General features: G+C 39.1%; 2 protein-coding genes across 2 annotated transcripts; both read right to left on the minus strand.

Annotated features, from left to right (window-relative positions):
* Positions 1-459: 459 nt before the first annotated feature.
* Positions 460-9,945, minus strand: LOC146450336 (glutathione S-transferase 1-like). Its single transcript, XM_085100416.1, has 5 exons — positions 9,722-9,945; positions 4,252-4,350; positions 3,538-3,653; positions 2,338-2,445; positions 460-735 (listed from the first exon to the last, which is right to left on the minus strand). The coding sequence occupies exons 1-5, from the start codon at positions 9,858-9,860 to the stop codon at positions 559-561; spliced, it is 639 nt and encodes a 212-aa protein (XP_084956542.1). The 5' UTR covers positions 9,861-9,945; the 3' UTR covers positions 460-558.
* Positions 9,946-11,052: 1,107 nt separating this feature from the next.
* Positions 11,053-17,026, minus strand: LOC146450337 (glutathione S-transferase 1-like). Its single transcript, XM_085100415.1, has 5 exons — positions 16,784-17,026; positions 13,664-13,762; positions 12,678-12,793; positions 11,896-12,000; positions 11,053-11,313 (listed from the first exon to the last, which is right to left on the minus strand). The coding sequence occupies exons 1-5, from the start codon at positions 16,989-16,991 to the stop codon at positions 11,122-11,124; spliced, it is 720 nt and encodes a 239-aa protein (XP_084956541.1). The 5' UTR covers positions 16,992-17,026; the 3' UTR covers positions 11,053-11,121.
* Positions 17,027-18,772: the final 1,746 nt, after the last annotated feature.

The raw sequence follows: 18,772 nt of genomic DNA on the forward strand, positions 1-18,772 counted from the left end.
CATGAAACCACAGCCTGTTATGTAATAATGCACAACGACCATCCCCTTCTAATTTATAACCTATAATCAAACTCCTTAAACCAAAGCAATAACTGCTGAAAAATCCCAACAGATGCCTTGGATTTTGAGGGTTTAAACGAGGTTTCGTGGCCCACGAAACTTCGGATAGGGTGTGCAATGCATGCCGCTCGACAGTCTTTTAGAAAAGTTGCCAAAATTAAATTCAAAAGGGTTACCCAAAATTTATTCACTTTTTTGAAAAGGCCGCCCTAGGAGAGGTTCCATCGCAGTTAGAATTAGTCATTCCCCCAACATTTTGCAAATCTAAAAAAATTGTAGTGAGGGCCAGGATTCAGAGCCACCTTAATCTTTTGAAAAATTATTTCGCTGCTTTGAAATCCCCTCCACTTTGTGTGTATCGAGATGAATCCCTAAACGTATCAAATAAAAACGTCAGAGTGGTCGTTGCAAGATTCCAGACTTTAATCAAGCATTTGATTCATGCTATTTCAAGTATGTTTGGCAAGGTTGTACATGTACTGTTATACGACCGGAGTGTTACATATCAGTCACAGGCCGTTCTTTCAACCACGTCTTGACATTAGGAAGACTCCTCACTCTATTATAGTGGTCTGTCAGCAAGGGAAAGTCTTTCAGCTCATCTGGGACCACCGGCTTGCCTTTCGCGAAAAAAAAGTCGAACGCGTTGAAGATACCAAAATCTGCATATGAAACCTATGGAAAAACGGCAGAAATAAAATAACTCCCCATGGCACCTAAGATCACTTTCCAGCAGGTCCACATTTTTTTTTTTTTTCGTGTCCCTGGTCCGGAAAAGAAAAAGGCGTGACCATACATTTGTTACCTGGGAAGAAAAGTGGTCAGCTGAGATTTGAACCCCAACTGCTTACTGCTACGTTCAAGTTTCATCAAGAGCCAAAAGTAGACTGCAAGACAGTCTATTTTAGACGTTGCGAGCAAGGCGAAAATGCGCGGTCTCCGAAAGTAAAGACGAGCGAACGAGGAAAAAGAACTTATAATGTGAGAGACGCTATACGCATTTCTTGGTTTGTAGGTCCTTGCTCCAGCCAGCACGTCATTGGTCCGGTCACGATAAAAAACGCACCGAACACGCGAGCAAAGACTTCACCTTACTGCACCTTCCAATAACATGCGAATTCTGAACTTCAAAATCTTACTGACGATTTGTGTGTTTTTACTGCTGTCAGTCATAATTACCACGACAACCGACTGACTGCAGAAACAAAGTGGATCGAAATCCGCCAATCGGAGCGTATGAACGTGACCTTTCGGCCCTGCCGAGTCAAACGGCTTTGTTTTAGAGGTGTGCTGCACTGTTTGACGACAGTAAAGTTGGGGTAACCTCTACCCATGACACGCGATATTTAGGTCTACTCCGTTGAGCCAAACATCCTTGTCTTCTAAGAGGTCCGCTGCACTGATTGACAGCAGTAATAAAAAACGGGAGGGTTACTCTTAATACTTAAATCTTGAGCTTCAGAGTCCGCATGTTATTTAAGGGTGCAGTAATACCTGGATACAGTGGAGAAACTTTTATTTCTTCTCACGAAGAATGCAAAATTTGCCTCGCTTGAGTGAAACCAAGAAAAGGGCTTTTGACAGCAAGCAGCATGCAGCCTTATACTAAATTTAAAAGCAAAATGGTCCTTTCTTTCATTTTACTCCGAGCGGGATGAATTTTTTTGTTTTCGCTCCTGTTGATCGCTAGTGCACTGCTGGACCAGGAAACTTAGTTGATGTTTTGACACGTCATCTTAATTGGAAATTCAAAATACAATCCACAATATTTTAAGCTGCTATTAAGAACATTAACTGCAGTTTATTTATACCCAAAATCAGCTTTCTGAGGTAAGTGTGAATCACAAATAAAGCAAGTAATTCGAGTTGTGATGAACAACAAATTGTCTACGAAACGACGTACCTTCTCATCATCTTTACAATTGCTACTTGAATTCCTACTTACGAATTGAGATTATGACGGCAGAGAGAGCACAAAATCCTTATCAAGAGTAGCTTCTATTAAGCCTTTCTTTAAAATTCAACCCGACAATAATATTACGATCGTTAAGGGCCTAGAAAACGGGCAGGCCGGAGCAGGGACCATATATTGTATTGTGTCATCCCTTGGGAGGCTTTTAATTAAAGTTTGATACACCTCACTCATCCAACATTGGGTCCTCTCCAACCCGAAGGCCCAACTTCAACTAGCCACCATCCACCCACTCACTCACTTGCAGTCACTTGGAATTCACTTCATTTCCAGACAGTCTGAATAAATACTTGTATTACCCTTACCTTATCACCTACAAAGAAACCTTTTCCTTCGTTATTGGATCGTAAAATGTTCTCAAAGCTCTGTAACAACTGTCGTGTAGCAGCTGTGGCCTGCTCTTCCAATGCCGCCTAAAACAGACAAACAATAGATAAACAGACAATGATGACAGAATTAGAATTTCAGTAGCTGCTGTTGTCAGTATTAGCTCTCAATTCCAAACCGTTTTCTGTGTTTCAGATCTGTTTGAAATTGATAAAATCGTGTAACAAGTTTAATCAATCAATCAATCAATCAATCAATCAATCAATCAATCAATCAATCAATCAATCAATCAATCAATCAATCAATTCTTCTGTCAACACAAACTAAGCAGATAGTTCGTCTTTATACAGTGTTAAATCACAAACGCGAACTAAAACTCGTCCGGACGGACTATCTGCCTCAACTATATACAGTATTCAACCATTCAATTCCATCAGTCAACCAACCAATTAATGAAATCAATAAATCCATTCATCCATCCAAATTACTTTCGACACTCAATTGAAAACCTCTCTAACAGTAAAAGAAACTTAAAATTATTCCTCCGGCATATACTTGCCTACCCTGCGAACAGAGGCCCTTCGATCTACCTAGATACGCCGACTTATCTAGGAAGATCGAAGGGCCTCTGCTCGCAGGGTAATACTTGCCATCAAAAAGAATTCATTTCTTAATCGCATGAAAAATTGTTTCCAATCCACAGGGTTCATAGGACCACACTGAAGTATACCACAAATACATATGGTGCCCATTGAGTAGCCGCTCGATATGGAACAAAACAGCTCTTTTCCTTTGTCTGATTCAGTTGAATAAGAATTCAATTTAATGGAAAGAGCCTTCACAGAGAACAAATTATTTTAAACTTGTGACCCGACAGACTGCGCACTCATCTTTTCTGGCTTTATGTTTTTCAGAGTGGGTCACTATAATGTTTGTTTCAAAACGAACAAACTATGTTTTACAAAAGTCAAATAAATATTTTAAGACACCATTTGCATAGTTCCAGAATCCAAGAAGAATTGATGTTTAGGGTTAAATCCCGTTTAATTTAAATTATATTGGTGGACTGTCAACGATTCCCAAAACAAATCGGCTCTTTTTGCCACATCGTGCTATATTTTGATAGTCATTAAGCAGTGTCTATATGATAGTGGTATCGCCTCTGTATTTGACTTCACCTTCCTCTTTTCATCTTTTTCAAAACGTGCCATGAATATTTTTGTTCCCAGGTCTGTGCAGCCGTCGATGATCATGTCTGCTTGAGCTTTCCCCAAATTACTGTCTGGAGCGAGACCTAAAACATTAAATCACAACCTAAGTACATAAACTAGAACGATGAAAAGAATAATACATTTAGTTTTTTTTTTCATTCGGAAACAAAAGGAATTAATTACTTAAGTCTTAGTTTTTTTATAATCATGATTATGTTAAGCTCCACTTAATATATAGTTCCACCACTGGAACTGACTTCTGACTCTCAAAAACGGTTTTGGCAGTGGAAAAACTTCGGAAATGATCATTTCGGAGAAACATTTGGCAATTTTCCCTCATACAAATTGTGCCACAATTTTGAATTTTGTTCGGAGTGCATTGAATTAAGTTAAAGCAGTTGTGGTCGTAGACGAGCAAGTTTTCCTTGAAATATGATCTGTTCTTATAACTGCTATATAATCGAGTGTAAGAAAACGTTTGCAAGTTTTTCCTTCATATGTCCACATCGTTTGCTTAAAAGCTGGCGTTCCACTTTTTGAACAAGAGAAGCGTACGAGTTCACAGAAATCTAGTCAAGTCCAAGTTGTCAAAACTCTTGTCAAGGAACATTTGCTCGCGTGTAGTGTGAGCAGGCAAAAATCTATGAAGATTTCGGTTTAATATAAGCATTCAAGACATACCAACTTCATTGGCAACAAATCTGGCGATAGCCATCGACTGAGCAATTATCGTCCCATCAACTTCAAGTAGGGGCATCTGGCCAAACGGAGCTATGCCGGCTGAAAAATATGAATACACGGTATTGCTATTACATGTAAGCCAGAGAATCTATCAGTGTAATTTATTGTGGTTGGGGCCGTTCATAATTTACAAAAAAGAAGTGCAGGAGAGGGGATTGGAAAATGGAAAAAAAAAAAAAGGAACAACAACAACATGAGCTTTTCAAAACGAACACTCGTCTGAAGGGACTAGGGCAGAGAAGTCTAGAAATAATTACAGTAGTCCAGTTTTGAATTCACATTTATACAGAGTTAGCCTCAACCTAAAGCAAAAACAATAAAATAAAACAATACACAGAGTTGTAAAAAGTTCATCTTCTCACTGGTATTTGTGAATATTTTACTTCAGATTGAGGCTAACCCTGTATAATTGCGTCTTTTGTCTTTTTTATCCAATGGTCTTGGTGAATTCGAAACTGCACTATTGAACTGAGTGTTCCCAAACGCCACCTGGAATGAACACAGTGCCCGAGAACAAAAAAAAAAAAAAAAAAAAAAAACTGGCCCTGGAATAAGCACTGCAATTAACCCTAAACAACAATGAGTCGAAGCGCTTATTCGAAGATTACCAAAGTAGAAATGTAAATCGAGGAGTACAGTTTAATCAGATACAAAAGAGGCAGTGAGGTTTTACTCATAGAAATACCGTAGTCATAGAGTAACATTCTTTTAAGTGTCACTGTCTGAGTTTTAATATGTACCTCATCCTAATAAACTACTGCCTTCAAATAAGCGCTGCATCCAAGATTCAGAAATATTAATTTGGGCCGTGGTGCTTCGAAAGAAGAAAGTACTTGTCACTGTCTTGGTAGGATAATCATGTTGAGCGCCTCTGGAAGTAGCTTTCAGCCCACAATTTGGCACCCAAGCAATCACGCACAAAATGTCGGTTTGGATATACCAATTTCTGGCCACCTGACCCACTGTATCAGGTGCTACACTGTACTTAACTTTTATGATTTATTGGTGACCCTGCTGTGCTAGGTGAAGTAGGCGAGACCACATTGATTCTGGAACTACCACACGGTTGTTTCTATGAGCAAGAACCCTATTCGAGAATTGAAAGGATTGGTGCACAGGTCCCCGTTACCAGAGTCAAATACTCTTTGGCCCCCTGGGAGGTACACGCTATAGTGTAATTATAAGCAATGCATGATTTTTTAATTAATGTGAACACGAAATATTGATCAGTTGCAAGAACAACAATAGAGTGTTTTCATTCACGTGACTACCGGCCATATTGGTTCACTGAAACAAAAGAAAGTATTTGCATAAAAATAGAGTTCAATTCCCAGAGGTTTAGTTTGGGACACCAACATGGCCGCCATTTCTTTGTTTTGGGACACCAACATGGCCGCCGTGACGTCATGTGAAAACACTCTGTAAACTCTTTTGTAGCCTCGGCAATGGTCATATGCAGTGGAATTGATAATAAATTAAATGAAAACAGTTGTCACATGCACTCTTTAAATGGATCTCACATGTTCGTTATAAACATCTGTTTGAAAATCTTAAATACACAGTGTATATAGATATACAAGATATTGGAGACAACTATGCTGCACGATACCTCTTGTCTTTAACTTTGGAGACGCACAAATTAAATAAACAGAGTATTCCTAAAACTGGGACCGTCAAATGCCTGAATATCTGGATACACCACTGAAAAAATAACTCAGTGGACTAAAGTAAGTATTTCATCTGACAGCCAGCAGCTGAACAGAAGTAAAGATAAACTTGAACCCTCTCCTCCGCTGAGGTTCAATGGGCCGGTGTGATGTACACAGTACTTTATCCCCTGAACGAAGTGAGCGCAGGCACAAAGCTGAAAGAGTCCCGCCACCGCCTTCCAAGGAATTTTATGCCTGCACTCACTTTTCTCAGCGCACTTTCCCACGCGGAAGGCGAGAGAAACTAAAACGTATTAGCTAGGACTCCAGCAAATTCAGGCCTACCCCCATTTCTCTTAAGTACATGTAGTGTAAACATCATCTTAATTTTCTCCACAACCATAAAGAACTAAGTAATAAAGCAGTTATTTTTTACCTGCTCCACAAGTCCCAACTTAACCACAAAAATCATTAAAATTAACCATAACTGGCTGATCAAAGGCTCATGAATTTTAGCCACCAATTTCAGTGCAGTATACAAGCTCATTAATATTAAAATTTTGCAACCAATACTAATAAGAAGTCATATTTGGAATGCAGGAAGCCATTTAGCCTTTAACTGGCATGGAAAATCTAGCCAGCACTTCCAAGAAGGGGAGGGAGGGTGGGGTCCTGCTAAATCTTTACTCTGCAGATTAGATTCATGAGTTTTAAGACATAAAATTGTTGTTCATTTGCATTACATAATTTCTTTACTATATTTAACAATTATTCCACGAGCGCGCGTTGGATATGAGACGATAGATAGCCAACGAGGCGTGTAGCGCCGAGTTGGCTATAATCATCTCATATCCAACAAGCGCAAGTGGAATAATTGTTTTATTAAAAACAATCAAGAAATATTGCTAGATCTTACTGATTTCACTGTGCAAGAATACCCAGAAGACAATTTAATGGTCGCCATTTCTCGGCCATGGTATAATGGCTCATGTACCATGGCCGCTAAGCCAATCAAATCCCTCGAATTGCATTATACAATGATTCAGGTTTTAATAATGAATATATATACACCATCAAATAATCATAACATAAGCCCCCTGATTTGCTGTTCAGTGTCTCAGTTAGCATAACGGTAATAAGGAGGTGCTGTCGATGTATATAGAATACATTTAACAGTTATTCCACGAGCGCACGTTGGCTATAATCATCTCATATCCAACAAGCCCGAGTGGAATAATTGTTTTATTAAAAACAATCAAGAAATATTGGTAGGCCTTGCTGATTTCCTTTTTAAGAGCAACCAGAAAACAATTTATGGTCGCTACGTCTCGGCCATGGTATAATGGCTCATATACCATGGCCACTAAGCCAATCAAAACCCTGGAATTGCATTATACAATGATCCAGTTTTTAATAAATTTTATTATGGCTTGATGTCTACTTTTGTCAACTGTAGTGGTGACCAACTTGTACTACTCTATGTAACATTTGTCGACTATCTCAAATCTAATGTATTGTGGTGCACAGCTGTAGTAGGTGTAAGATTAACTTGAACTGCAAAGATGTTAACACAGATCAAAAAATACATGTAGGCTATGAAGATTTTTAATTTTCTATCCACCCAAACTTAAGGTATGAATTAATATGGGGTGAAACTGAGTTATTTTAAGCCTCTATACATCCCCCATTATAATCACTGGGTAACTCACAGATCATGAGATGAGATCCAGTCTTAACAAAATTAGAATCAAATAGTTTAAAACATGCATATAATATGCCTGCAGTCATGGGCATGTAAGCAGTAATGAAATCAACCTCAGGTGGCTTGCATACAAAGGCCCTTCTGACGAGTCGAATATCTGGCACCTATTTCTCAAACATAAGTTATTGGTACTATTGTGAAAGGAAAGTGATGTTACGTGTATTTTAGCCTGGTGAATAATTAAGCAATAGATATATTTTTCAGTCAGTGTCAGAGACTTGGTCGGAAAAAGGAAAACTGAGTCCTACATCAGGTCAACTCCTTATAAGATAAGTTAAAAGCTACAAGGGACATCATACAAGCTAGATGGCTGACCACAGAACAAGTTATAAAAATTTACCCTTATTTCAATCACTGCAAGATTTCACAGGACAATATATAGTCCTTGTTTGTTTTCAAAGGCCCGTTTTCTCCTTTTCTCATGTGAATATTCTAATATTTTTTTAATTACAAATTGTTATTGGGTTAGTTAATTTTCAACTTTAACACCTCACTTAGGAATCTTCTGTTACACCTTTATTCATTGATCAATTTAATGTTACTGGAGCCTAACAACAAGCCTACAACAATAAATTTTTGCGTAATACACTAACTTTGCCAGCACAAGCTATCTCTGTACTCACAGCATGTTACAATCATAAGATTTGCTACTTGCTATTTACAGTTGTATATTTTGCTTCCATTTGGTGCAAGTCATCAAAGCAATTAAAATATTATAACAAAAAAATTTATTTGGACCACAAAGAGGAAGAAATTACAATTAATAAATTTTGATTTGAACAATAAAGTCGGTAGCAGGGCTCCTGAAACAGCTATGATGAGCTAAACTAGTCTGGTGTCCCTTGAAAGTTTTTGGTCTGATTAAAATAATAATTTTAAAAAAATATTTAAATAACTAAATAATTAGATAAAAGGCTGCGACGAGTACACACAAGTGTCTATGAATGTAAAGTAAATATATTATTGGTAAAGGCTAATGAATTCTACTTTAACTAAATGAGTCATGAATTTCATTTCAGATTTTAGGGCCTTGGAATCTAATATTATATTTACCATTATTATTGCGAGCTTTAGGGAGATAAAAAGTGCAAATAGAAAAAATAAGTATTGTAGCTGTGCTTTGCATTCTCATTTTATTAGCTTTGTAAATAATTAGTGTTCTTTAATATGCATCATGCAGGAACTCAATTGCACATTGTTGTGCAAATCCTTATTGCGAAATGATAAATTAATATTTATCAGAATTGTTATTTTCTGAAGTTATCAGTGTTATTGATTCCAATCGCTTGCGATACGTTCACTCTTTAGAGTACTCATGTGTTACTGCGAGTTATGTTGAGTATCAATTTATCATGAGGTCTGTATTGTGTTACATGCCAATGTTGCTACAATGCTTATCTGCTTATCTAAGTTAGAATGTATTTTCAATTATCATATTTAATTAAGTTCGAACCCGTTACTAAGGACTACTACAACTGCTTCAACTACCTCAAAAAATATATCGTATCCGCTTACACTACAATATCACTTTGCTACCATCGTATCTCGTTACTTCCGTAACCTTTGAACTGTAATTAAAATAGATTTTTAAAATTAAAAGGAGTTCTGTCTTTGTCGAACGTTATTTAGTAATCGCAACTGACCTCTTACAGCAATTACAATCGTAACAGCGAATTCATAAGTTATAGTCGTCGGAGAGAGTAACGAAACACGCGCGTCATTTCAGATAGTGTATCAGAGTGACCTAGAAAACCACGAACACGAAAAGGGGAAAATAGAAGTAAAAATTTTCGTCGCAGTGGCACTTTAAATGTTTACGAATAAATTACAGTGTACGTGATTGAAATTTGAGTCACCTATAACAAGTGGCCTAGAAGTCTCAACTTTATGAAGCTGTGAGTGACCCACAAACTTTATTCTGCAAGCCTTCAACCCGCCACAAATTTTTTGCTCGTATGGAAACTTATGTAAACTAAGCTTAATAATGTCTCGCACTCACCGGGATTCGATTTCATGGCCACCCATTCCTCCTTTGTCAAACGCTTATCTTCGAATTCTACACCAGCTTGCTTAAAAAGGAGCCGAGTAATTTCAGCTCTCCCTCGGATGTCGAAGTAATAAAGCTTGTAGTGAGGCATAGTAAGACTCTTTCTCCCACTGAGTTAACCTTTCGTGCAAACCAGTGCAAACTATGTAACCGAGGGGAAACCGAGGGTCAAATGTTTAACGCATGAGCACTGCGAACATCAGATGTCACGCAGCCTCTGTCAGTCGACGGCCATGAATTAAAGACCTTTGTTTTTGTACGGTAAGCCTCGCCCAGGCGCGAATTCAGTGCGAGGCTCCAAAGCTTTTTATTCCTCTGAGACTCAACATGGCCACCGATCGAGCGACAAAGGTCTATATTATTACAAGTCGTAATTAAATTCCAAGTTTGAATATCTTCTATTTCGGGAGAAAAAAAGATAACTAGTCGAACTAGGGACCACGTTCTGTTTGAATAAATGAATGTACTGTCAAAGTATCAGTAGGGCACAGGAACAGGTGGATCTAAACTCAGGAATCCGGAACTGGAATTTACATAAACTGCGTAGCTGGCGTAATCGGGGAGGGGTAGCAGGAGCGAGAAAAAGTGGGAGGAGAAAAAAAAGGGGTCTGGTCCCCTCCCCCCTCCCCTCCCTCCTCCTGTCTGGTGATACCACCCGTTCACTACGTTGCAGCCGTCACATCATGCAGTCCTCCCCGGTGCGGACGAACGGAAAACTTACAGGAAATACACAGGTCCATCGCAGTCAATTCGAATTACGATTGAGGTTAATTTTTGTGACATAATATTTTGCTCGAAAGTTGGAATGAATACGTGCGACTTTTTGTTTTTAATATACGTACTGGTGTCCTACGTAGTTTTGATTGGTTAACTGGCCAGAAATACGGGCGAATGTTTCATATTCTAATTTGTCCTTTGTTTCACTGGGAAAATGGGATTTGACGCCCTAGGAATGAGATTAGGACATTATATTTGGGCACTAAGAATGAGATCTGGGAAATTTTCGGCCGGAACTGAGCTGTGAAATGGGAGCGGTTCAAATGAATCGGAATAGAATGCGTGTAAGCCCTTCGGTCGGCGGCTTCCTTCTTTCCTTCTTTCCTTCTTTCCTTCTACCGTTTATTCATTTTATTTTACTTGGATTTCAGGGGATCTTAGTTGTCCCACGTACAGCAGACATAGGGAGGCAAGTCGTCAAATCAGCCGGTTTCGCAAAAAGGGAGAAAGTCCCTACAACCACATTAACAAGTCCCCCAGTGCCTGCATAAAACAGAAAGCGATAGTTTATAACAATTGTCGCATTTACTAGCTCAAGATTCTACAAATTTTTAAAGGAAAATGATGTAAGCGTCTCAATAAATGTAATCAACAATATCTGCCGGCGGATTTTTCAGCCATATCAAAATCTCGGGCTGCGTCCTCACTAGCTCGTACCAAGCGGACATAGCAGGGCAATCTTTCAGCCCCTCGGGGACTCCTTCATCTTTGCCTTTTAAAAAGTAGCTGTTTAGAAATGCAAACACCACTACGTCGGCGTATGTCAGCTGTTTAAAGGGAAAAAACAAAGAAAAAACTCCGTAAACAAGTGTAGTAACTAAGGCCTGTTACAAACGTCGCGCTACTGCCGTGCCGAACAAAATTCAAGAATTTAATTCGACTTACCAGGAAACACGGCAGTAGCACGACGTTTGAAACCATTTAGTTCGGCAGGCTGAAATTAGTTCGCCGAGATAAAAGAAAAGAGTTGAAAGGTTTTTTTTTTTTATTTTTTTTTTTTTTAAACTTGGACAAAATGGGTAATATTTAAACTAAAAAGTTCTATTTAATTAACAAATACCCAAAATTTTTCTTGTTTTCACAGAGTTGATCAAAAACGAGGAGAGTTTGGAGAACGAGTAATCGAGTGACAAGCCCTGCCCCACCCCCTTAGGGATGTGTACTAAAACGGTTGCAAAAAGTTCTAGCACAAGCTTGTTGAAAGTTACTACCTTAACGAAAAATCTGAGATCCATTTCTTGTGGTGATATTTTGACGAAACATTCCAAAATACTGTATGTTACAAACTTGCTATCAAAAGAATTTCAAACACCATTAATTTAACACTTTTTTTCTTTATTTAAGCTTACCTTAGTTCCAATGAAAAATTCCTGTTTGTTGTTACCCGACAAGAACTTCTCAAAATATTTACATTTGTTTATAACTTCTTCTCTAGCAGCTGCAAGGACTTTCTCCTGTTCAGAAAGAGTTATCAAAGAAGATTTACATATGACATTTGTTTATCTGTACCACGATGCAATTGTTTTTAAAATTTGAATCCAGGATCAAATCATCAATGCAGAGACAAGTTCCTATGGTGTTACCATGGTCCTCCCCTCACCCCAGCCCCCTCTCTTACCCTCCCCCCGTCATCTTGTCATGTTGATTTTTCCTCCTTGGTTTTTGTTTTTGTTTTTGAAGCGATGCAAATTATTTCGCTGTCGACCTGGAAAAAGCCGTTTACAGCAAGCTTTGCAGTGCTGAGAGCAGGGTTTATAGCCACGATGTAACAAGCCGGATGTTTTCTTAATTTTCCGAGATCTAATAATAATCTATATTTATACAGCGTCAAGTCCTACTTTAAAAGACTTCCAACGCTTTACATAACTCTAACTAAAACTCTATCAATATAAGGATTCAACAAGGTAATTCAGTAGTACAAAAACTAGTTAAATTAAATAACGTCGTCTCAGATTAAAAAAAAACGTTTATAAGAAAAAGGGTTTTGCGTATTTCGCATGGAAAGTATTCATAAATACGCATAGATGAAGGTATCTAAAAAGACGCAAAAAAAAAAAAATACACTATAGAAGCGCCGATGGTAGTGACTTGTGTGTTTATCTTGAGACATTCACATAGCATCCCTAATTACCTTTTTCTCTTCGTCTTTTTCACCAAATGCCGCAGTTAACTTATCTTCTAAATCTGAGATCACGCAAGCCAACATGTCCGCTTGTGCCTGCTTCAAACTGCCTTCTGGAGCAAGACCTAGTGGAGAGGCACAGATTTCAGAAGAATTCTATTTCTATTTCATCGTTCAAGAACTGTTCCTCCGAATGCCTTATCTTTTTCACGAGAAAAACCTTCGAATACCGCTGTGTTCAACGTTTTACCTTGACATACCGCGGACCGAAATTACTGTGGGTAACCCTACATGGCTTAAACAAACAAAAAGTTGATCCTCCTAGAAGGGTAACCCTAGCAAGCACATAGTGTTACCCTCCTCCTAGGGTAACCCTATCTCTCATGTAAACAAAACCGGGAAAAACAACAGAGGAGGGTAACCTTTCTAAAAGGGTCACCCCTTCTAGGGGGGTTACCCTCCATCCATGATCCATGTAAACAGGCCCTTAGAAAAATTTACTGTCAGCAACTGTTTTTAGAAACGGATACCCAGTTAATGTACATTTTATCGGTTCTGACTGTCTGGCGATAACGTTTTACCGAAGCAATCCTCTCTCGCTTTACGGCGGGATGCGTTATTGTTAGGCTCAGGAGCTTATGCTAGGCTGCAGTTCTAGAGGAATTGGTTATATGAATTTAGTTCTATTAAAGAAAGTTCTGGCATCACACGCTATAGCCTCTGAAGACTAATTCTAGTCTGTGCTGGGCGTAGACTGTGAGCAGTCTCCCTTTTGCTCTTAAATTCGCGGGAAGAACGCAAACAACTGAGCAAACACGAGCAGCAAAGCCGCGAGTAGCGGGGGCGCCGGCGCGCGCTCGCGCGCGCAACTCGCCCCTCGCCGAATATCGTGCGTGTTTTTCCGGTGGATTTTCGAGCAAAAGAGAGACTGCTCGCAGTTTATGCTGAGCGGAAAGTGAAGGATGGGTCGATATTGTGTCTGTGTTGTAACTTACCAAGCTCTCTTGCTACATAACGGAGAATCGCCTTGGACTGAGTAAGGACTTCACCGTCAACTTCCAGAACAGGTAGCTGACCAGAGGGGCTTAATCCGGCTAACAAAAGAGAAAGTTTTAAACGTGTTAAAGCAAGGTATAATGTACTACGTGAAAATATGGCTCACCAGCGAGGATTCGAACCCCGGTCACTGATTCACCTAGTATGAATATTTCCTGCTGTCTTTGTCTTATGTGATACAGTATTAGCCCGCGTATAAGAACCTCGGTTTTAAGAACCTGTTAGGCTAAAATTTTCATTTTAAGCCCCCTCCATATAAGGACCTATTTAGGCTAAAATTTTAAGTTAGGTTCTTATCAGTGGGGTTGCTGTGAAAGTGTATAGGTAGAAACTGCTGAATTAAGATCATCATCTTTTTAAAAGTAAATTGACATAACTTTTTTTTTCTTTCAAGCTTAAGTACCATGTTGTATGTCTATTGTGTTTGCCATTATCCTGTATTATGAGATGATATTTATAATATATATAGCATATTCAGATCAAATTCGTGTAAAATGTAATAACCTATTTTAAGAACCTTGGTAGCCTAAATTCGCTTTAAGTACCATTTATGCATCAGTCAATTCCAACAGTGCCCATGCCCCCCCCGGGCCGACCTCCGGGAATTAGGATTTTTTGAAAATAAACTGGCAAATGCCCCACCGCCGGGACAAAGTAGTTGTTCAAATGCCCCGGGGTGGTGGCTCAAACTTGTCAAAAATGTTTTATTTTCTTCGTTTCTCGTCTTACTTTCAGTAAAATCTAAGCTAATTCAGACGAAATTAAGTCCTAGCTGGGTCTTGTTTCCCGTAGTTAGTGTAAAAATAGGTCATTCTACAGCTCTAGCGTCCCATTTTATGTCCAATCTAGACGCATTCAATAAGAAACTTACTGTATTTGCCGATGAATTTGTCATTAAGAAAGCGACAATGCTGTGGGGTGAAAAAAGTGAGATGGTCAAATGCCCCGGGGTAATTGGGTAGCAGGCTAATGCCCGACCCCCGGGATGGACAGTGTGGGAAAATGCCCCACTATTGCCCGTGGGGGGGGGGGGGGGATGGGCACGGCTGGAATTGACTGATGCATTATATAAGAATATATTTAGGCTAAATTGAAAAATTGAGGTTCTTATACGTGGGCTATTACTGTATATTAATTGGAATGTTCAGGTCGCTGTAAGTCGATCCTAAGTAAAGTCAGACTCTCCGTGTTGAGTGAGCGACTCCGTGATCTTAGTGATGCGATAAGAATAAGCTGGGCTTCGTCCGCTGTCACTGTAGGTTCGCCTGTAGTGTAGTGGTTATCACCGGTCTGCCTTGAACGCAGGAATCAGGAATCAGGTTCGAATCTTCGCTGGTAAACCATACTGATTTTCACATAGTACGTTATGTCGTGCTTTTGCACGTTGACTTACTTTGATATAACAGGTCATTGTAGCGACCCTATGTGAAAATATGGCTAATTCACTTAGTGTGAATATTCCCTTATGAACATTCGGGGAATGAAAAATATTTTTACACCCTGGTTATCAGAATTCGATACCCTGATCTTAATAATCTTAGAGATTGCAAATTGATAATCAAAACAAGAAAGTATACTGGGTTGAAATGTATATGGGACACACTGAATATATTTACAGCGTTTTCTTGCAGTTTGCGAAGTCCCCAGTCCCACTCACCCTCCCTCCCTCCCTCCCTCCCTCCCCCCCCCCCCCCCCCTCGACTCCATTCCCTTAATACCGTTGCGACACTGATATCTCAAAATTGGCCGATGAATCCGGTAATATGCAGAAATTTGGGTCAAGAGGTTATCTTCAATCCACCAATTTTGCGTCTTCTCTCGATGATGTATTGGTCTAGACATTTATACAATTTTCTTTCAATACTCATGGAGTGGAAGTGTCTGGCAAAAACAGTTTATACTGATGATGCACATCATGCAGACTCGAAGAAGAGCGGATAATAGAGAGCCGAAAAACTCTTCTAAAGGCCTGGCTAAACTAGGAAACATTGTTGCCGAAACATTGTTTCTTGTTATGTTTCCGGGGTGGCTAAATTAGGGGGAACAAACAAAATGTTTTGCTTCGCCGGTGGCTAAACGAGGAAACATTGTTTCGGAAAAGAGGGTCACGCATGCGCATAATAATAAACTGACTTTGTTGCTAGGAAACATTTTTAATGAGTAGCACTAAACTGGGAAACATATGTTTCGGAAGCAAAATTTGTGTCCGGGTAGCAAAAATGTTTTTGACCTGAGGCAAAAACATTTTCTTGTTTCCGAGCAGCAAAATTTGTTTCCGCAACATATGTTTCCCGCGCGGCTAAACTGGGAAACATTTGCCTCCGCAACAGCGTTTCCGCAACAATGTTTCCTAATTTAACCAGGCCTTAACGTCAGCGGTTTCCTTTTCTTTTTCTCATTCCTCGTTCTTTTGTACCCGATTAACCTTTCTTTCCACTATAATTAGAGTAGTCCTCATTTGTTCATGTGAACAAATTGATTGATCGATTGAATGTCAAATCAGTTACAAGACATCTGCAACGTCAGGTTCAACTCTAAAGCGCGCGGCAGATAATGTTCCAGTTCTCGCCTACTCGAGACAATATAAACATAAATTGTAACTGTTTTAAAAATCAAAATGGGAGCATGGCGTGCCTTTTCCTCACCTAAAGATAGGTTTCTGCATACTGCCTATTCAAACAAAACTGAGACGCACGGGCAAACGAGAGGGATAAAGATCGATAAAGGTTATCGTCGAGCACCGCGACTAAATTAATATCCCTATTACATTGTGGTGTCGGATTAGTAATGGAAATATCAATGGGCATAACACAGAAATATGCAAAACAAAAGCGCAAGATTATTATTATTTTTCTATCGTGCAACCCACCGGCAAGCTTCATTAGCTTTCATTGTTTGGGTTTGTGAATACGCGTGCCTCCGATGCGGGTGTGAAGCTGCCAATTCCGGATTGCCCACCTCGCCACTCGTATGGTAAACCAGAACGAAACACAGAGCCTATTGGCAGGCGTTTTGTTGGGGCTGAAATAAAGAAACTGCTAAACTGTTGTAATACTCACACTGCTTGAGGCTTGTAAACCACTCTTGCGGATTAATCCGAACATTTTCAAACTGAACACCAGCGACTGCGAATACCATCCGAATAGACTCAGCTCTGCCTCGAATTGGAAAGTAGATTAACTTGTAGCTGGGCATTATTGTGCGTAGAATGAAATGAGGGCAAGATGATGAAACTGTCGCTCGGAGAAACGGATGCGTGCAGCACATGAAAAGAGTCAGTTGACCTCTGGATCAACTGTCACTTTATCTGCCTCTTGGGGATAAACATTATACGGTTCCATTTACAAAATTTTGACACCTTGTTGCGGAACTGCCAATTAAGCTACTAATAATGACCTTTTTGGCAACCCTACCTAAATGTTCACAAGGATACGAACAGCGTAATAATGGTAACAGCGAAACTATAAGGATTTGTATGAGATTTACATAAATTGATCGAACGATTCTATGTAAGCCATTTTGTATTGTAAGGCAGTCACTCATATATTTGTAAACATGTGTAAAGCGCTATGGGGCATTGATTGCATAACTCTGAAATCGCTTTCACTGAGTAAATAAAAGTTTACCCCGCTCCAGTTATAGCCAATTTTCTATGTACATATATATCGTTGGCTCAGGAAGCCTTTCATAACTGTCTATATATCCTTTTCTGTATAATTATTGAATTTTAATACCTTTTTTAGACTGAACATTTCTTTGTTTTTCAGTGAAACAGACAGCAGAACTTATGCATCAGCAACTGATGCATAAGCATAAAAGCGTAACGACATGAGAATAAGTATAAAAGATGATCGTTTTTCTTATTATACTTGTGCTCGCACACGACGCGTACGTGCTCACTTGAAGGAAAATCTTTTCCTTCCGCTAATCTTATACCTATACTTGTACTCTATACTTGTGGGAAGGATCGCGAGGAAAGATTGCATGACGAGCCATAAAAGGAGGCCGATTCTAACGCCCGGGGAGGGGAGGGGGGGGGGGGGGAAAGGACTCAACAGATCTAGATGCTTGGGTAGGGAGTTTCGGCCCGGGCGTTCAAACCCTGATCCTGTTTAAGACATACTTCTCTGATGTCCTTTTCCCGTTTAAGGAAGAATTTAACATTTCCAGACCCTATCTAAGCCCAAAATCCTACCCTGTTCAAGTCTAGAATGAAGAATACACTAGTTTCTTACTGTATTTTAATGCATTGGCAATCACAATCTACTTGAAATAATTGAAATTATAATAATAATAATAATAATAATTATAATTATAATAATAATAATAATAATAATAATAATAATAACAATAATAATAATAATAATAATAATAATAATAATAATAACAATAATAACAATAATAATAATAATATTAATAATAATAATAATAATAATAATAATAATAATAATAATAATAATAATTAATGAGGGGGTTCAACTCCCCAAGGCGGTTCTAACGAAGGCCGGTGTGGTAACAGTTTCTCACTTTCTTGATTCCCATAGTTACCATTAAATGCATATGAAAAAAGGCTTTTAACCGTACAACTATAACAGCAAGACTCTGAACGTTGCCTAAATGTTAAAGAGAATGCTCCATTTTACAATTGTCAGGGGCACCCAACGACAGTTTTCTCTCAGATCCTTTGAAACGCTATTTTAGGCTATCTGGAGTGCCTTAAAAGCTCTGTAGGCTCATTTCAGGCCGCGCTATAATATTTTTATCTGTTCGGTCATTCTATTTTTGTCCATTTCCCGAAAACCTCAGGTCTTATTTCCTTTCCGAAAATCTTAGCTGACCTTTTTTCGGTATCCAAAACGACACTTTTATCAATCCGAAAACACTAGGGCCTTAAATTTCTCATATCACGAACGTTCGAGGTGAAAATTCCCTTAAGAAAATTGCAGGGGATAAAGGGCCTTCCGAACAGATAATTTACCGAAACGATCCGTTGGGTGCCCCTGAATTGTGTGCTTTCACTGGCGGCTTTGTCACCTTTCCTTCGATCG

This window comes from Pavona decussata, unplaced genomic scaffold (assembly GCF_977016875.1).
Source record: "Pavona decussata unplaced genomic scaffold, jaPavDecu1.1 SCAFFOLD_468, whole genome shotgun sequence".
In the NCBI taxonomy this organism is placed as follows: domain Eukaryota; kingdom Metazoa; phylum Cnidaria; class Anthozoa; order Scleractinia; family Agariciidae; genus Pavona; species Pavona decussata.